At 51.5% G+C, this 20,429-nt stretch overlaps 1 protein-coding gene and 1 long non-coding RNA gene across 2 annotated transcripts in view; one reads left to right on the top strand and one right to left on the bottom strand.

Annotated features, from left to right (window-relative positions):
• Positions 1-3,456: 3,456 nt before the first annotated feature.
• Positions 3,457-4,473, bottom strand: FOXE1 (forkhead box E1). Its single transcript, XM_058044614.1, has one exon. The coding sequence runs from the start codon at positions 4,471-4,473 to the stop codon at positions 3,595-3,597; it is 879 nt and encodes a 292-aa protein (XP_057900597.1). The 3' UTR covers positions 3,457-3,594.
• Positions 4,474-4,911: 438 nt separating this feature from the next.
• Positions 4,912-20,429, top strand: part of LOC131096287 (uncharacterized) — a 35,066-nt gene continuing 19,548 nt past the window's right edge. Inside the window, exon 1 of the long non-coding RNA XR_009115972.1 lies at positions 4,912-5,051. This is a non-coding gene — a long non-coding RNA (uncharacterized LOC131096287). The remainder of the gene's footprint in view (positions 5,052-20,429) is intronic.

Here is a 20,429-nt window from a genome sequence, read left to right on the forward strand (position 1 = left end):
GCCCATGGCTCCCCAAGGACACAACAAACATATCTTCCTCTGTCAGTGGCCAGGCAGTCCCGTGTCACATGTGGGCACAGGGGCAGCACATCTCAGTGCCACAAGGCACAGCCTGGACAGACCCACGCCCTTGGCACCTGAGCCTACACGACAGCTCAGGGAGGTTGGAATAGCCACAAAACCACAGCAGTGCTGGTGGGAAGGGATTGCTGCAGTCTCCAGGCGGGAGGTTGGAGCACTGCCAGCACTAGCAAAGGCTGGCTTTGCCTAAAAAAGCTCAAAGCACAGACCCCACACAGATATAGAGTCCCCTGAATGGTCCCAGTAGCTCTTCACAGTTCTGACCAGGGTTTCTAGCTGTTTGTGACCAAAGTTTAAGCAGTTTTTGATCATGTTTCAGGTTCTTAAGGCAGCAAGTTCATCGCTGTACCTGCTGCAAAAAAAAATTACCATCTAGATATGCCCAGTTTCCCTATTTTGTAGGTGTAAAAGATCTGGAGAGCAACAAGAACAAGCATCTAGACCTTCTCTGCAAACAACACACAACTGAACCTACCCAGTCTGTGTTTTCTAAGTCATTAAGATCTGTCAGGCTTGTTCTTCAGACATTGAGTTTTGCTCCCCAAAACTGCCTACAGATGCTGAGTTCAGAAGCATCTTCATCAAAATCATAATCATTGGTGACCTTTTTTTAGACTGAACTCTAAAGTGGCATGAGGGTTGAAGCAGAGAACAAAATGAGAGGAACAAGGGCCAGAGGAGATGAAAGCTCTTCACTCTCGTGACCAATGACAAGATTCATGGAGGCATGGAGGGAGGTTTAGGTTGGATATCACCCCAGACGGTGGCTGAGCACTGAAACAGGCTCTCCAGGGAGCAAGCAACAAGCCTGACAGAGATCAAGAAGCATTTGGACAATACTCTCAGGCACGTGGTGTGGTTCTTGGGGTGTCCTGCACAGGTACAGGGGCTGGGCTTTATGATCCTGATGAGTCCCTTCCAACCCAGCACCGCTATGGTTCTATGAAAATTATCTGGTCCACATTGATAACTGCTTCTACAGGAAGGAAACAAAGGCATTAAAAGGCTGGACAGCTCTTCTCCCAGCTACCCTAAAATGAGCAAGAGGTTGGCATGGCTTGCTGTCAAAGTGACACAGTCCAGTCTTTGCAGGCAATGAAAGCAGAGCCAGCAGCTATCAAAAACGCTAGGAGCTAGCACAGCTAGGTGTACAGATCCTCTTCTAGATGGTGAAAAGAGAGTTGGGAGAGGTGTTAGCACAGCAGCTGAGGAGACCTGCCCCTGGCTGGGACAGCTCTCTCCAGGATGTGCCAGGACCAGGAAGAACAAGGAAGATACAACGTACCTCTTCAGAAAGGCAGGAAGGCAAAAATCTGACTGAGCTCGGCACACCAAAGAGTTGAGTAGTGCTTACACCTGCTGTCTGTGCTTGCCCCGCACTGGCTTCACACATGGAGCAGCCTCCCTGGGTCTGTGTATGGACAACAGCTTCCTGCACTGCCACAGACAGGTCTACACGGACACAGGGCAGTGCTCTCAGGTCACTCTCACCCTCACCACGTGCCATCCCTGGCACTCTGAACCCTTGAGTCCAAAACTCATCTCCTACCTCACAGCCCCGCGGAAGGCAGATGTACAGCTTCTCCTGCCCACCTACTGCAGAGGGCTTTACTCTTCTCCACACCAAGCTGTGCTGTGAGGACACCCAACCACCTTCCTGTTCCCCTCCATTTCTTCTCTCATGTCCCACCTGGATATGTGGACCGCAGCACCCACGGAAAGCAAGAAAGCTGCCTCTACACAGATTTCATCCTGCTGAGGACCTCATCTGAAACACGCAGAGCAGAAGATACAGGTGTCTTCATGGGATCAAAGCCTCCTGGCAGCAAAGCACAGCAGTAGGACAAGAGACAGTAAACAGGAGATGGGAGATGGGACTAGAGAAGTACTAAATGGAGGGTACAAGGAGAAACTTCTCCCCCACAAGGACAAGCGAGGTTGCCCAAAGAGACTGTGCTATCTCCATCCTTGGACGTGATGGAGACTCAACAACATAGGGCTGAGCCTACTGTCTGAGCCATAGCTGACCCTGATTTGGGTAGCAGATTGGAACAGAAATTTCCCAATATCTTTTCCAACCTGAGTTATACTATGTAGTTCTATACCCTTCTCTGGTAAGGAAGACTCCGGTCTATTCTTCCAAAACTCCTGCTGAGGTTCTGGCTGCACTTTCTCGTTTCCTCTCCCCATACAAGGCCTCACCACACTGCAGGATCTTCTCACCAGCCTCCTCCTGGCCCTGGATACACAAGTTCCCCACTCCATGGGAAAAAGAAGATGTATGAGAAGACCAGGGAGCAGGGCTGTGTCGGCTCCCTCTATACCCACAGCCCCAGACACAGCCCTGGGTACACACTCCTGCTCCAGACCCCTTTCCAGGGTGGAAGGAGCTGTTGGGAGGGGTATGCCTGAGTTTCCCCACAGATCTAGTTTCAAGCTTTTGTCTCACAGACATTCCTAATAGTTGTTCCCTCTCCATATCTTTCTTCAGACTCTTTTCCATCCCCACAAAGTTTGAAAGTGGAGCAACTGAAGATGAAAAGGCACTGTATCCTGCCTCTTGTGTTCCAGAAACAGAAGTTTTCTCCTATATATGCCAATTTCTCTAGGCTACAGACAGAGCTGGGCTGATCTTGGGAAGAAAATAATTTAGGCTGTAAGTACCTCTGCAGAGCTCAGGATCAGGTCTCCACTCAAAACAAGTATGTTGGCTATGACTTCAGAGGCAGGTCAGGCTCCATCCAATCAAGCTGGAAAGGTCTCCAAGGGCAGAGGTCCCACAGCCTCCCTGTGTCCCTCTTCCAGCAGCTGGGCATGCTCATGGTAAAATTTTTGTAGTTCCAACCCCACCCCTGCAGCCCAGAGCACAGCACCTCCAAGGATGTCACTTGATGTGTTTTTCTGCAGCCCTGGCATCCAAACCTTCTCCAGACTTGGCCACACTGCTGGTGCAAAGCCTGGGGCTAAAGCAATAGCCATCAGGGACATGCCACCCCATCAGTGCCAGTGCATTCTGCTTTTACAGCTTTGCCTGCACCAGGCCAGGGAATGATTCCTCCTGCCTCCCTCCTTCACCTCACCAACAGAGATTTAATTCTCTTTTAAAAGAATCATGAACAGCGGAGAGACTTTTAAACGTGAAATCTTCCTGGGTAGACCAGAAGGAGCCCGGTTGGGTGTGCTGGGAGGGTGGGAGCCTGGCAGCAAGCTTTGAGCACCTGCTCCAGGAAAGGCTGTAGAAAAAGAAGAGACTGCTTGCCCCATCCAAGCACTTGTCAGTCCCTAGGACTTTACTGCCTAGAGCGGACAGGGCTGGACAGGGCACCCCAAGTCCCCAGGGCTGACTGTGACACTCCTCGCCAGGAAGCCTGGGCAGATGGCAGAATACGTAGGTGCGGCCCAAGGTTCTTCAGCATCTTCCCGGGCAGCGCCGGGAGCAGCCGTGCCGGGTCACCCCCGCACTCCGCCGTCTCTCGGGCTCCGGTCCGCTCTGTCGGGCCTCTCCGGGACAGGTCAGAGCGCCGGGACGAACCTGTCGGGGCCTCCAGGGTAGGTGCCGTGCCGCGGTGCAGGCTCGGCGGCACCCAGCTGCCCTGCGGCACCGTAGGCGGGGGGCAGCGCCGGGTATGGCGCGGGGGAGCGGCGCCCGTAGAGCGGGGCCGGGCCGGGCGGAGAGGCGGGCAGCACGATGCGCCCCGACGGCGCGTACAGCGGCCCGGGGCCCGCGGGCGCGTAGGGCCCGGGAGCGGCGGGCAGCGGGCCGTAGGCGTGGGGCAGGGCGGCGGAGGCGCAGCCCTGCGCGGGGAAGGCGGCGGCGAAGGCGCAGGAGGCGGCGGCGGGTGCCGGGGCCAGGTCGGCGGGGGGCGGCGGGGCGGGCAGCGGGAGGAGGCGGCACGGAGCGGCGGGGCGCTCGGCGAGGAAGGCCGGGTAGGTGGAGAGATCGCTGCGCTTGAAACGCTTTCTGCGGCGGAGGAAGGACCCGCTCTCGAACATGTCGCGGGCGTGAGGGTCCAGCGTCCAGTAGTTGCCCTTGCCGGGGCGGCCGGGCTCCCGGGGCACCTTGACAAAGCAGTCATTGAGGGTGAGGTTGTGGCGGATGCTGTTCTGCCACTTGCGGGGGCTGTCGCGGTAGAAGGGGAAGCGCTCGGTGATGAAGCGGTAGATGCCGCCGAGCGTCAGTCGCCGCTCGGGCGCCTGCCCGATGGCCATGGCGATGAGGGCGATGTAGCTGTAGGGCGGCTTGCCCCGCTCCGCCGGACGCTTGCGGCGCCGCCGCCCGCCCCGCGCCCCCGCCGCCGCCGCCGCCGCCGCCTCTCCCGGCGGCACCGCGTCCGCCTTCAGCGGCGGGGGCGGCGGCGGGGGGCCCGGCGGCAGCCGGCTCTCGGCTGTCATGTGGCCGTCGGAGCGGCTCCGCCCCGGACCGAGCCGAGGGAGCGCAGCGCGGCACGACCGCGGCTTTTATGCGGCGGTGTCCGGCGGCTCCGCGCCCGGGCGGCCGGCACTCCCCCTGCTACGCCCCGCCGCCCGGGAGGCGCGGGCAGGGCCGGGCGTGCCGCCGCTGCCGCCGCAGGTCGGAGCAGCGCCCTGCCCGCACCCCCCTCCCGCCCCTCGCCGCTGGTCCCGGTCCCCAGCACCGTCGCGGCGCCGCGGAGCCGCCGCCGTCGGGAGCGTACAGCTCCGGAGCACCGAGCGAAGCTGGATGTCTCCGGGATCCCGGTGCGGGTGTCCGGGCACGGCATTTAACGCGCCTCTCCGCAGGGCTCGCCGCCGTCGGGGCCGGCGGGCGGGGAGAGGTGGCAGCGATGAGCGGCCGCCGCTGCCGGGAGGGAATGCTGCCGGTGCGCGCCGGACAGTCGTCCCCGGGGAACTTATCCCAGGGAATCCAACGCTTCTTTGCGGAAATCAAGCTGTCGAAACAAATTAGGCTGGAAAAAAAAACAACTGGTGACAGATCTGCGTGCGGAGAGATAGTAAGTGCGGGCTTAGGCTACGCGGTCTGCTTGCCGAGTGCTAAGTAGAATAAGGCACTCAGGTTAGAGCCCTCCTAGCTGGCACCCAGCAGCGATTTGGCCCAGGGCTAGGCTCCCGTGCCCCTGAGCTGACCTGCTTGTCCCTGAGGCTTATGCCACAGGACCAAGATCCAACCAGGAAGGATGCCAGGCTCTCCACAAGCTAGTGCTGGGACATACCTGCCAGCTCCCTCATGTTTGCTCAGATACTTGGGGCTGAGGGTCAAAGCCCAGCCGAGTGTGCCAGCTGGTGAGGAATGCTTGCCCAGGACTTGAACCCCTGTGACACATGCCCTCAGGCGTGGGGACAGCACAGCCTCCTCACCTGCTGGTGTGATGTTCCTTGCAAGCCAGAAAATAAAGGAGATGGCAGGATATCCTAAAGGTGAGAAGGAAAGTGTGTGCAGGTGTGCAGGCACCCGTGTGCATGGCAGGGTGCACGTGCATGGGTACATGGGTGTGCAAGGGCACTGGTGTGGGGGTGAGGATGTGAGTCAGAGCTTCTGGGTGTGCCACTGGTCAAGTTTGGGTCAAGTTTGTGTCAAGTTTGGGTCAAGTTTGTGACAGGTGAGTGTGTGGACAAAAAAATGCCAGGACACGCAGGTTTGTGGTTGGACCCGAGGCTTACATGTGGGCATGTAGGCAAGAAGCAGATATAGGCAGATGTGTGTGCAGAGAGGTGGATATGCACAGGTGTGCAGGTGCTGTGCACGGCTGTATACACCTGATCCTGATCATGTCTTGGTGTCTCCTGCCAGTTCTTCCAGAACCTGAGTGCCCTGCTGAACCTATCTTTGTAGGAAAAGCTTTACCAAAGCCCTCTTGGGCATTACACAAATTATTTTTAAGAGAGAAAGGGGAGGTAAGAGCTGTTTATCCTAGTGAAACGCAGCTTGCTTGGAGGTGTCCAACAGAGTTGTTGAGCTGTTTATCTGCTTGGAGAAAAATCTGGTGTGTGGTCTCTGTGTGTGTATGTGTGTGTGTGTGTGAGAGAATATCCATTTCCATGCAGCAAACAAACCCCAGCCCTACTTTCCAGCTAAATGAGAGACCTGCTTATCTCTGAAGCTTCCCAATAATCTGGGAGATAGCAAAAAGTCCTATGGAGCTAGCAGAATAAACCATGCAGTGGCATATGCTGTGGACCCACATGTGCGTGTAGCGTGTACAGTAGCTGGATGCAGACACTGGGCAGAATTTCAAATCACATGCTGCAGAGTTTGTGTCAAGAGAAAAAAAACCAACCATCCTGTACCAACACCCAAGTTCTTGAATTGCACAGCAGACGAGGGTAGTATTACCCTGTACAAACCAAAACCCATCTCCTTTGGTATGAAGCTGCCTTATCAGTAATGCTCTGCCTTCTGGCTTGTGGGAAGCTGCAGCTGGGAATAGATTTTCGTATCAGATGTTCCAAAAGGCAGCGCTGTAGTTCAGTCACCTCTGGGACTGTGTCTCTCTGTGCCATGCCAATTCCATGCCTCCAGAGGGCAAAGTCAGATCGTGCTTCGCTTTGCACTTGCAGAGGATGGGGAATGAAAGAGGTGTGTGCTGAGGACGGATGGTGTGCTGAACAGCTGCTTTTGCCCTCCCTGCTGGTGTTGAAAATCCTTTCCCAAGTAAGCACTTTCCTTGGCAGAGCCCAAAGCAAACTGAAATGGATACCCAAACAGCATGTGCTGGCTGTTGTCCCTTCTCCTTTCCACATCACACAGCTTAAACTGTCGTGCCAATATTTGGGAGTGAAGTGTTAGTTGTATAACATAGTGCCCTGGAGGCTACTCTCAGTCTGACATTATCATAAAACACTTTAAAGTTTAAAAACACTTTCAAGCCTCTACTTTGGGAGCAGGAGTATGTCTTGTGTTGACCATTGGTGTCTCTTTTGAGTACCAGTTCCCATGAGGAGGGAGCTATGGAGAACATGAAACTCCAACTAACCCTCTTGGGTCTTAGACATCAAATTTCCTCCATCTGTAAGTCAAGTGGTGCCTGTTGCTGGAGCAGAACAGTGGGTGTTGGTCTTTGTGTTTGTGAAGCATTGTTTTTTCTTTTGATTCCATCATGTTGCAGGAGGGACAAGAGTAAGTAAGATAGAAAACACCATAATGAAGTTCATAATACAATAAAAAATGCATGATATCTACATAATATTACGCATACAAAATCTATCACTTGAACTTTCGTTTTATCTCTGCGACAAAGTTTAGAGTTATCATTTTTTCTGTCTAAAGTTTTCAGCTCAGATCCTGCTGACACTAAGGTCATTGATTGTGAGACCACAGCACTGCAGAGTTGTTCCCTGCACAAGGGCTCTGTGCCTTGGCCTCTCAAGAGTGGAGTTTGTTATTACTGGTAGCTGCCAGACGTTTACCCCAACCAAAATCCCACCTGCTTGCATCTCCAAGAGCAATTTCCACCCACGGAAAAAAAATCCAGTTCACTCCCCACACAGTTGCCCTGTTACAAATCACACCTCTGAGCTCCCTCAGGGGTAGACTACAGGAACACCATGCTCTTCCTTAGTCCTATGCTCCTTCCAATTCAGCCAAACAAGGGAAGTGGACACTAAATGGTGTGGACAGCCCCTTCATGCACACTGATAGTTTTGTTTCTACATCAGAATTCCTCTCTGAGGTGAGGAAAAGTTTTGCCTCTGTGTCCCAGGACCTACAGGGCTGTATTTAATGTGCTCCAAGTTAAGGCTCTGGTAAAATCAAAATCCCAGATCATATTGGCTGAATGCCAATGAAGTGAGAGCACATACCCACGGCACAGCCTCCACCCCAAGCTCAGCTGTATCTGTCATGGAATGGCACGTTTGGGGTTTTTACTGGCTGTGTGTTTGGTGCCAGCACCTTGCAGTTGGAAGTGTTGAGAGCATCACAGCCAGTGATGACACTTTGTGACAAGGTGCTTCGCCCTACCTGCAGTTTGTGGTTAAGATCTGAGAGGGGGCTATAAACCTGAACCTTTTGGAATAAGACAGCTGATGTCATGACATCATTCATGCACTTTCAGAGCACATTCCACAAAGAAGTATCCAGAGTGACTGAGCTTAAGATACTTTGCACCTAACTGGAGTTCATGGGAGACAAGAACAAGGAGGTGATTGCATGGATTTTGGAAAGACTTTGTGGCTAGATTGTGGTGTGGGTACCAAGGTGAAACCTCTGAGGGAGAACTGATGTGCAACTGGACATGGAGTATTACCATGTGGCAGAAGAGAGGCTGGTAAACAACATTCTACAAGCGTAGGATTGACAGGGGTAGGACGGTTGGGACAGACGGAGACAAGAGATCTCTGCAGCCAGGTCGTGGAACTTGGGGTTTATTGCAGAGGGTGTGGGTGCAGGGCCCTGCTGGGAGCTGCCAGCCACAGCTCAGAGCAGGCCTGAAAGAAGAGAGGGGTAGAGAGGATGAGAGGGTAAGAGCGTAAAAGCAGAAGAGAGTAAAAGGGGTAAGAGCGTAAAAGGCAACAGCGAAGAGACAAGAGCTAAGAGAGCGAAGTTCCCGTTACAATACAATAAATCATCTTCTGTGTAAAATATTCTAATTCTCACTAACCAATCTAGTACAATATACAAATCCTACAGCATTTCCATACCACCTATAAGAATCACTACATTACCATACTGTGCTACATTTTAAACCCTAAAAATTACTCGTTGGACCCCTTCTGCCAAGCTGGCCGGGTCTGCTCGGACCCTTGGACCTGTCTGCAAGCAGAGGGTCTTGTTCCATCAAAAGGGGATTACTTCTAGCCAGCCACACCATTGTTTTCCAGTTGTTCAGTAACTAAGGGATCTCAAACCTTGCTTTCATTTCAATCTCACTTATAGTTCCTATATTCTCAAAATCTTTTGCCAGAAATCATATTTATAAGGCTTTCCTGTTTCATCTTCCCCAACATACAAGGATACTGCATATTTTCACCAGCTTTTCACTTGCCTTGTCTAGTTTCACTCTCCATCAGTGGCCTGGTTGTTTAGTGCTGTTTTTCCAAATTACTGCAGCTTCTCATCCCTTTGTTGAGTTTTCAATGGGAACTTGTGGCTGCAGGGGGGAAAGAATTTCTTGCTGAGAGAATCACATGGATATTGCCAGTGTCCTGTGGGAGACTTAAGTTAGCTGTTGAGGTCATTCTTCTGTAGACAAAACCAAAACGTCGTGGTGGCTTTAAAATAGGCCGTGTCTCAGGCCAGAAACTGGGGCAAGAGCCATGGGCAGCCTGAGTCTCCATTCCAGCATGGTTCCACTGAGGCAGGGCAGCCAGCATGCTTGCCTGACAGCCCAGCAGCTCTCCTGGCTCTTGCGGGGAAACAGGACCTGCAGCAGGTGAGCTGCCACAGGGGCAGGTGCAGGTGGGCAGGGCAGGCTCTCTCAGAGCAGAATGCCACTTCTGAGCATTCCCTCAGGATGCTGCCCCACTCAGGAATTCGGTGTGAGCAGCGTGATGGCAGGACTGGCCATAGAGCATGGGAGAAGTGCAGGATTGGTGCTCTGGGGTGATGGTGGTGCTGAACTAGAGGGAGTGGCTGACACAGGGAGAGGCAAGGCCCCAGCCTAAAGGGACTAAAGGACCCCAGCCTGAGAGGCAAGGCCCCTCACCACAAATAGAAGCACGAATGGAAAGCTTGGGAAGCCCAGCAAAGGAGAGATGCGAGTGCTGCCCTGGGGCAGCAGTGTCCTGTGTGCTGGTCCCAGACTCCGGGGAATGCTGTGCGTGGGGCTGGACACTGGCCAGGAGTGACTCTTGCAGCAAGTGAGGTGCGCTCCCGTACAGCCTGCCAGGCAAACTGAGGTCTGTGCCAGCACTCCTGAACAGTTAAACATGGAAACTTGCTGTGCACACTGGCAGCGAGAGCCTCGTTCAGCCAAGACATGGAGCCACAAAATGAAGGGATAGAAAACACCACATGTGATGTGGGCAGCAAGGAACGGTGAGGATGCAGCCTGAGCTGGATGGGCCATGACACATTAATTTGTTCTCCTGATGAAGGAGAATTTAGAGTTGGTTTCCAAGAGAATAAGCTGCCCATTCTTGCCTTTGCATCACCAAGATATCACTGGGAGTAGTGCAGATCTGTCAGATGCTTCAAAAAGGAGGAGCTGGCTTTTTTTGGAAACATGCAAAGCAGAGTCAGGCTCTTCTATAAGCTGAAAATCACTTGCTATGCTTTTTGGGTGGTGGTGGTTTTTTGGGGGGGTTGTTTTGGGTTTTTTGTGGTTTTTTTGTTTTTTTTTTGTTTTTTTTTTTTTTTGTGCGCAGATGTTAGGAAGTTTGCATGGCGCTTGCTCCCCTGAAGTCTGTGAATTTCAGCACCTCATGAAAATCATCCGGATGGGTATCTTTGAATAGCCGTCAGACACTGCTGGCATGGAAATAAGCTCTATTTTGCCTATCAAATGCCCTATTTGGGCAGTCATTCAACAGTTTTAAGAGGCTGAATCTCTGGCGGGGTGAACATCTCCTACTCAGTATTTCCCAGGTACTGTGGTGGGACCAGTCTGCTCTGCTGGCTCCCAACAGGTGTCACTGGCATCTGACAGAAAGAAGCTCCTGCTGAGGGCCCACAGGGTCAGAAAGACCCTGAGGCTTGTGCACAGGAAGTGTTACCTGATGACAAATGTTTTTAAGACAAATTACTATTAGCCAGAGTAGTAATTCAGTCCTCTTCACAACTACTAGTGAAACCTGATGCTTGATATCATTACAGCAGTTTAGAGGAAATTATTAGCTGCTTGCTTTGGAAGCTGGGAATTAATTATTTAAGTATAATTATTTAATTAATTGCCATGTTGTGAACAAAATCTATGGCAAATATCCTGCTTTACTTCAATAAGCCATGTGGAAAGAAGTATTATTTCTTTTTTTTTTTTTCTTTGTTGCAGACAGAGCCACATTGTCCTGGAAAATGGCTTTTTCTAACTCACACTTACGCATGGGATAGGGAGGGGACAGGTCATTTTGGCCAAACTGTAGAGTTAAGAGGTAAATTTCCCGGTGCAGGTGAGAGAAATTTCTCAGTGCTCTTTGTTGGCAGTGTTCTTTATGTTGTTTCACCCAAATATGGGTACTTAAAACGGTAACAAATTGCAGAGTCAATGCCCTGTAATTTACTAACCAATTCCTCATCCCAAAACATGCTCTGCGCTGTGGTTCTTGCAGAGCACTCGCTCGTGGTCACAGACCGTGCATCAGCCAAGGAGGAAGATAAAGGGCAGAAAGGCGCTGGTAGATGGGAGCAGTGGGTTAAGACTGGGAGCACATGAAGGAGGGGAAGGAGAAGTACCGTGGAAAAGCAAGGAATGTGGAGAGAAAGGGTTGGGGGTGGAGCTGGAAGGATTTGAGGAGCCTTTGACGGAACACTAGTTGGGAGGTTTGTTTTGTGGAGAGAGTCTTGTACCGGTAGATGGAAAAAAGCTCACTTACGTTTTGTCTTCTCTGGGTCTTGGGCTGGAATCAAATGCTCTCAGCATCACTTTAGTGCAAGCAAAAAAACATGAAAAGTAATGTCACATCTTTCTAGGACTGGTCTACACAGACCACGAAAAGATGCTTTTTTGTTCCTTACTTTTTTCTTTAAACTAAGGTAAATCACTGAATAACCTGTATTACTGAGCATTATTAAACAAAACACTTGTTGCCCTTCCCTGGATACGGCAGCTTTTAGCACGCTTTGCGTGACTCTACTTGATAACAAAAGTAAGCTGTTTCAGTAGGTGGGTTCAGGCACCCAGCCCTTTTGGAGACATTGTGTGCCAAGTTTGTGACTCATCTTCGGGGCTTTCTGGGGAAGCCCTTAGCGACAGAACAGGTCAGAGGCAGAGCTGGGCGGCAAAGACTTCGGGTCAGAGCCTGCAGCAGGGAGCGCAGGCAGAGACAAAGGCACAGCCACGGCGTGGCCCTGCGGCTGGAGGCAAAGCCCCCAGCTTGGAAATAGCTCCCAGTTAAAGCTGAGGAGCCTCTCTGGGCTCTTTCCTGGCCTTGGGCGCAGCCAGGGGGATGCCCAGGCTGGAGAGAGAGAGAGAGAGAGAGAGAGAGAGAGAGTGTGTGTGTGTGTGTGTGTGTGTGTGTGTGTGTGTGTGTGTGTGTGAAGCACTGATCGAGGAAAGAAAAATTGTACTTAAAAAGGCCAAAGAACTGCAGCATTGTGTGCGTGCGTGTGCCCGCGCCGTGCGGAGCGCACCGCTGGACGTGAAACCACGCCTGGCAGTGGGGCGAGCTGTGAGCGCCGCTGCTGCCACGGACGCTTTCAGCTCGCGGGGGCTGATGGCTGGGGATGGGGATCGGTAGGACTCAGTGCTACCCGGCTGTAATTCCATGCCTGAGGCATGTAAATAGTCTTTATTTAGAAAACAAAGTGTAAAGTGGGGATAGTTCGAGTTTATTGGCGCTGGCAGACAAAATCTGAATACTTCTACAAAGAGCCCCTGTTTTTTCCCCCTAGGCCCCTTTGTTCTCATTGCCACTCTCTGACCCTTCAGCAATCACCATGGTAATTACCAAGTAATGCCCTATTTACAAGTACCTTCCGAAATCTGCTGGAGTTTTGCTTGAGCCTGTAACAAAAATGTCTCTCCCCAGATAAGAAAACGGATTATTTCTCAAATTCAAGCTTTTTTTTTTTTTTTTTTTTTTTTTTTTTTTTTTTTTTTAACAAGACCGAAAAGGCGGTGAATAGCTGGCATCCTGGTGAAGTTAACAGATCCGTGGGGATTTACACTAGATGAGCATCTGCCCAGCGTTTGCCTGCGGCAATACCTCTAACCAAAAGTGCGTAGGTCGTGGTAATCTGGAGAGAAAGAAGTGTTTTTAAGTTTTGTGCTGCTAATAAAAATAGGCAAGGCACTGCATGTATTTCCGGGGACAGCAAAAAGTTTCAGAAATCTCTTTCTGACTTTGGACAGTCTGGTCTTGCTTGTTCTATGACCAGTCCGTATTTCTCTCGTGAAGCCTGTGCCACGGGACAGGTTTCCCAAAGAGATGGTGAGATCTCTGTCTGCCAGACTTTTAAAAAATTTACTCAGTCATGGCCTGAACAAGCTGATCTAACTTCGGGTATAACCATACTTGAAATTTTTGTTGGAGAAGAAGCTTTGTCATTTCTGCAGTTCTCTCTGTTCGTGTGGTAAAAACACGATTTCCAGGGGTTTCTGTCAAATCAGCTCAAATCTTATCAATGATACAGAAAAGTGCTTTGAGAACACAAGCGAAGGACTTCTCAGAATGCCAGGTGCCTGAGAGGTTTTCTTTCTTCCGGCTGGCTCTGACAATTTTGCTTAGGCAGTTTGGGTATTCATATGCAAATCACAGATTTGCCGACCGTGCTGGACCATTATCAGAAAACGGATCTTCCAAGTGATTTAACAATCACTTCCAGGATCACTTAATGTTTCGGACCTGGAAAGGGAAGCAGAGTGGGAGCATTTTGAGACTTCTGAGATTCCCTTTCCTTCACTCTGCTGTGAGACAATGCAATATTTGCTCTGTGAGCGTGGCCTGATTTTGGCTGGGATCGAGTTAATTTCTTCAATGGCGGCTAGTATGGGGCTATGTTTTGGATTTGTGCTGAAATAAGTGTTGGTAACACAGGAATGTTTTTGTTTCTGCTGAGCAGGGCCTACACAGAGCCCAAGCCTTTGCTGCTTCTCAGCCACCGGACCGGAGCGGGGGCTGGGGGTGCACACCGGGTTGGGAGGGGATGTAGCCTGGATATCTGATCCCAGCTGACCCAAGGGATATCCCGCAGCGTATGGTGTCATGCTTAGCGTAAAAAGCTGGGGGAAGAAGGAGGAGGTGGGGGAGGTTAGGAGCAATGGCGTTTGTCTGCCCAAGGCCCCGTGAGGCGCGATGGGGCCCTGCTGTCCTGGAGATGGCAACACCTGCCTGCCCGTGGGAAACGGGAATGAATTCCTTGCTTTGCTTTGCTTGTGTGTGTGGCTTTTGCTTTACCTATTAAACAGTCTCTATCTCAGTTTTCTTGGTGTTGCTCTTCCAGTCCTCCCCCCTATCCCACCGGGGGGAGTGAGTGAGCAGCTGCAGGGGACTCGGTTGCAGGCTGGGGTCAATCCACAACAGAGAGTGTCTTTATTACTTTAAAAAACAGAGAACAAGGGAGAGGTGGAAATTTAAATGTGAAAATAATTTTTTAAAATACCGTTTCTTCCTGTAAGAAGTGTTTATTTACACGTGAACACAAGAAAAGGTCTGAGGCAGGGATGGGCTAAGATCTGCTTACAGTAAGCGAGCAGAGGACTCTCTGGTGTGGGCAAGGTGCTGAACACAGAGGGGCAGCCCTGACCTCTGCAGCCAGCAGAAAGAGGGGGCCTCCGCAAGGTACCTCCCCCCTAAAGGCAGGAGATCACAGCCGGGCTCAGTGCGGCCTGCCTGAGCCCGGAGAGAAAACCAGGGCAGTGCACTTCATGGGCAGCACATGGTGCCCCATTCCTTCCTGGGGGCCCTCGCAGGTCGTTCAGGGGACACCGCCTCTGGGAAGTGGAGCAAACCAACATCCCTGCATGGACCACAGCAGCGAGGGGGAATAACCCAAAGGAGGGGGCATTGGTGCATCCCCTTGGCTGGAGCTGCCAGCCCAGTGCTGTCAGCAACGCTGTGCCATGCTGAGGGCTCAGCTCTGCTGGAGGAATGGGGTGGCTCTTGCTGGTTCAGTGCAAATAGCTGAACACTGAAGGTAATTTCTTTCATTCGCTTCTTACACATCCTGAATGGGGCGTGTCTGTTTTTTCTCCTCAGAACTAGTCTGGGCAACACTGAGAGAGGAGTTGAAAAATCGGAGCTAATCCTGCGGGAATGACTCATTCTGGCATAGGATTTGCAAAGCAAGATGAGAAGTTCAGGTAATACAAAGGGAAATGGAGGCTGTAGTAAAACTCTGTGGTTTGGAGAACGACAGTTAAACTGCTACAAAGCCAAAGTTGGAAACCCCCTCCCAACAAATTGCTGAACACAAAACCTTGGCAATGTCTACAGCAAGTCAATATTCAAGCGCACTAGTTGCAGAAACTGAGGCTCTTTCCCATGGGACCTGTAAGTTGGATTGCTAATTACCATGGGTCTGGAAAACAGTTACTATTATTTCATCATTATTTTTAATTAAACATAAATAAAGCAATGGCCATCCTTTTAAAGTTGGACTTTGAAATATTTTCTGCACTTTTTAGCCAGTATTACCCTGGCCAAGTCCAAACAGAGAAACACTGGAATTTTGACAAAGGTTTAAGGTAATTTTCAAACAGATTTCTCTGGCAAGAACACTAGAGTAGTTGGGGTGAAAGCACAAGCCTAGCCAAAATATCTGGGCCCAGGAAGGAAGCTTCGGTTTCTAGAAGGTATAATAGATATAGGAATATTTTTCTCCTGTGTCCTTTCACAAGTCTTTTAATTACATTAGCTTGCTTTTAACTACTTTAGCTTGCTTTCTTCACCTGGTATCTTTGCAGACACATCCACCAGATTGCAGACCAGTAGCTCAAGAGAGCACACCTCCAGAGCGCAGATTAGAGAAAGTAATTATTCCATTATTATTTAAAACATTTCACCTTGTAAAATAAAAACGTTGGTGTGGTTACAGCAAAAAGCTAAAGCATCAGGGAGCCACAGAGGACACTTTCCCATCCCAGCTGTAAGAATCAATCTATAACACAGCTTCTCCCACTTGTTAGTAGAGATATGACACTTGCAGGAGAAGTGCACTTAGATGAAAGTAAAGATTAAGTTTTAAAGGAAGATATTTCTGAAATGCCCAGAACATTAGCAGAAGTGTGGCAGCCTTTCAGTAGAGGGAGGTCCTGATCTACAAGCCAGGGTGGGAGAAAACCAGCTGATCTTTATGGGCAGACCAGCTGAGACCTGCTGGACCCCTGGGTGCTTATGCCTGGCAGGCAGTGAAATGCTGGAGTCCCTGTTGCAACAGCTTGTGTCTTGCTGCTCTTTAGACTTCGCTGTGGGCAGGTCTGAGCTGCAGAGGGGTCTCTGGAAGTAGCACACGGGATCTCTGGAAGCAGAAAATGGGATCTCAAGGCTTGCTGGAGCTGTCAGCCCACCCAGGGCCCGGTGGGGCTGGGCCAGGGCAGCTCAGCTGTGCCTCCTCGGCGGGGCTGGTGCAGCTTGGGGCTGCTGTGCATGCCGGCGCATTCTCCCGAGGATTAGCCCGGCAAGGAATGTGGGGCCGAAGGAATGTCCTCCCGGTGCAACCTGAAACCCTCGGTCTGGTACAGCCTGAAAAACAGGGTGGGTAATGGCAGCTCGGCAGCACCATGACCCCTTGGCTCCGCGGCTGGGGGCCGTGGGAAATAATTTCGGGTGTTAGAACCCGGACTGGAGCAGTGGCCTCGCATGCTGCATGGCTGGGGAGCAAGCAGCTCCCCCAAGAGCAAAGGACCTCAGGTGAGGGCACTGTTGGCAGGCTTGGACTCGTCTCCCAGTACATTCTGCCACTTTCTGTGGCACCTCTGCCCCTACAGAGCAAGCTAGGCAGTGGTTATGGGGAAATGGGTTTTTCTTCAACACTCTGGGCCTTGAGGGTTCTTTACTCTCCCTCTTACACCCAGCTGCTTGGCACAGCTGTCAGTGTAGATGCTGACCCAGCTCTATAGCCACCAGTGCTCTTATCAGTGTGGCATCAGGAGGTGTGTGCTGCTGTGTGCCCTTTCCTACAACACCCTTGGGCAAAGAGGGTGTAACCGGCCAGGAAAGCCATGCTAGATGATGTTACTGTTCTAAAGCCATCTGGCAAATCCAAAATAAAACTCAGTCCACAGATGATGCTCATACCAATTGATTCCTTCATAGAGCTCAGCCTCTCCCCACATTGCTTGCTTCAGAGACAGACCACAGTTGTTTTTCTGGTCCCAAGCCTTCCTCTAGTACCAGGTGTCACACAGCTTGCACAGCAGAGGTGCTGCCTCACCTCTCTGCCAAGTGAGGGGTGTTTCAGCACAGCACGAGTCTCCAGGGCCAGGGCTGGGTGTGGATGTCTCATATCTCGTGCAGCTGCTGTGCACAAAGCTGTTTTCCAATGAGCTCATGGCAGGGTCAGCGCCAGAACTGGGGCAAACGGAGCGTAAAGAGGGTTTGCACCCACATGCTGGCCCCATGCAACCTGCATTTGGAAACTGGGACTTAACTCCTGATCAAATTCCTGCCAGGTTATTGCTCAACCTCCTTGTCCAGGCAGGAGCTGTGTGCGCTAGGTGAAGGCATTTAGCCTCATGCAGCTACACAGCAATATCTCTTCTGGCAGCTGCTGCTTTGGGGTTTTTTCCCTCTCCTTATCTGGAGGGGCTGCCAGACCCTTATGTGATGACTAGGGATACTCTTCTCTTATGGGCACATTCCTGGCAGCGCCTAGCTTTTCCTGTGGCTTACTCAGCAGATAGCTTAATAGTCCTGCTGCATGAAGCAGAGACTTAGGAACTAGTTCAGCATTAAATATGCTGGGACCCTGAAGTTCAGTGCTTCCTTGTACTCCTGTTTGATGTAGCCATAGGAGATCTCTCAGCTGCCCAGCTCCTGTCTGGGAAGCTAAACCAAGGCAAAAGCCCAGCTAATAGTTTAGAGACCCTGGAGATAGAAAACTGCACTGTTGGCCCATGATTTGTGTAAGCCCACCTGCAGTCCTTTTGCACTACAAAGACCTGGGGACAGGTAAACCTGCAGAAGGAGGTAGGAAGGGATAGAAGGAAGGAAGCTCTGAGGGCTCCACAGAAAATCCACAGCAGACTCAGGAAGTGCCATTTCTGTCATGAGTAGATAGAAGTGTGGATCTCCCTTCCTTGAAATACAGACAAAAGCTGTTGCACAGGGCCCCATGTGCTCGGGGATGACCCTGCCCCTTGAGCAGTGAGGCTGGACCATGTGACCCACTGAGACTTCCAACCTGACTCTGTGACTATGGAGTACCAGCCAGCACAGGTGGCCCTGCTGGTGACAGGAGCAGCTGCACTGAGCTGCCCCCTTACATCCGTGGCCCCAGGCACCCTGAGCACTGCCAAAGAGAAGCAGAGGCTGACTCATAGTGATGAGCAGAGCAAAGCCTGATAGGGCTGGGGGCACAGCCACAGAGAGGCTGAAGCAATAGAACAGGATGGCCCCCAGAGGCCTCAGACAGGTCTTCCAGGGCAGATCATTGTTCTTTTGCTCTACCCTCATTCCTTTACTATTAAGAAAATGTTCTGCATCAAAAGCAAGGCATCACCTTCCCTTTTCACCCTATCTTCTCTCCCCTGCAAAGCAACAGAGTAGCAATGGCTGTGGGGTTGCGATGAACATTTTTCCATTTCCCGCATCTTATGTCCCAAATAGCCTGAAACCTGCAGGTTTTCACCCAAAACCCTCAGCCAGTTCCTGGCATTATCCTGAGCACATGTTCCATCTGTTCAGCTCCTGTTTCCTTTCTGTGAACCAGTGATAATGGCTTCCCTTGTCTTACCCCTGGAAGGTCTGGCACATTGGGCAGATACTAGGTAGGAAACATCTGCATCCAGACCTCACCACTGACTCATTACCACTCAGCCCCTTAAAATGTTCCCGCACCATGGACTTTTCTCCCAGAACCTTTCCCAGCCTTCTAGGCATTAAGCCTAAGATGGCACAGTGCCGGAGGAAGACACAGTACTTTCCTAAATGGTGCCTGAGGTTCTTCTCTGTTTTTTTGGTGTTCATCATATTCCATTTCTTTGATTTTTTTTTTTTCCTTAGTTTGTTTTGGAAGCCTAGAGGGCTTTCAGGAGAGGTCACTTAGGGAAAGAGGCCACAGAAAGGCAGACATTTCTCTCTGGTTTTCTTCTGAGTCAGAGTAGGAGGTTTGGAGCAGAAGTTTATGGAAGGACTTGGGATATATGTCTACTGCTCAAATAATTGTCTTGGTCCAGTGATGGAAGCACAGAAAGCTTCTCCCAGGCAGCTATACCCTGTATGATGGTACAGGGCAGGTCTTGGGCAGATGGAAAGCACATTACCACTGTGTGAAATCCTGGGGCTGAGGTGGGGAAGAGCACGTGCCCCCAGTGCTCAGAGCAAGTTCACTGGGGTGCCTGGCCCCTGCAGCCCGCAGGCGTCTCCCCCGACACCTGCAGGAACAAGGACAGGAGGACACTTGAGCTGCCAGGGCTTCTGGCCTTGTGAGTGGCTGGGACCCCACCATGGGCTGCACTGTGTGCTGCTCTGGGCCTGGAGGAGCTCCTGCCTGTTTCTGGCAGGACCTTCAGTCACAGCCGGAATAGCACCGGGCTCTGGGGGTCTCCTGTCAGCCACAGCTGCCCCTGCCAGAAGAGACCCATTGTGCCTGGCTTGCTCAAAGCACTTCTGGAGTTCTGTAAATGAAACCGCCAGTGCATGAAATATGTAAATACTCCTCTGAGCAGTGATGCTGACCCTTGGTCCCTCTTTCTGGCCCACTGATCTTTCGATAGCTTAGCCTTAAAGGAAGGGTCTGACATCACCTCCGTATGCCCTCCCACTAAGATGTAGCCTGGAGGAGCAAGTATTGCTCTGTAAAAGGGGGGGGAAGGTGGGAAAGGGTTGTCCATGGGCAAAGAAGGAGTTGGCATGGGGGGCCCAGTACATGGGGTTTGGGAGTGCTGGGTTTGGGAAGGAGAGTTTTCTCCCTTTGGGAGGCAGAGCAGGAGTACCCTGGCGAGCGGGTTGGTGTCCATGAAATTTCCACTGCAGACACGTTCCTGGAGTTCTCCATTGCCCAGCAGAAGCTGGGTCCACATGTCTGCTCACACCAGAGCCCCTCAGGCACCATGTGCCCCAGCTGCTGCCGGGGAAAATGCCTGGTTTGGGGCTGGGCTGGGCTTTGACAGGGGAATGTATGCACAGATCAGCGCCTGAGCTCCATCCCCTGTTCTCCAGGCTACATTACCAGCAAGCTGCTGAGTAACTTCTGGGTAGCGTGAAACAATATTTCCCAAACCAGCCCTGCCCATGATTCATCAGAAGAACTCTTATCTTCATCATTCAAAAGCTTTTGTCATTTAAATGAAGGAACAACTTCCTGCCGGCTGGATGGGCGATTACCCAACACGAACTGCGGATATTCAAAGGGAAGGGCCTGAGATCCATTAGTTGGCTAAAGGCTATTCTTCAGCCCAAGAGCCAGGATAATCCTAGGTGGGAACATCCACAAAGGGGTCAGCTGTTAAAGGAATTTAAGTGCCTTTACATTGGCATCCAGAGCCCTGCTGGGAAGCTGAACCCTATGGAAGACCTCCCGTGACCTTTTTCACAAGTCTTGGGGGAAGGCTTCTAAATCACTGAGGCACGTCTGAAGGCTTCGCTCTCTGTTTTCTCCATCACTGGGCTTTCAA

Source organism: Melospiza georgiana, chromosome Z (assembly GCF_028018845.1).
Source record: "Melospiza georgiana isolate bMelGeo1 chromosome Z, bMelGeo1.pri, whole genome shotgun sequence".
Classification (NCBI taxonomy): Eukaryota; Metazoa; Chordata; class Aves; order Passeriformes; family Passerellidae; genus Melospiza; species Melospiza georgiana.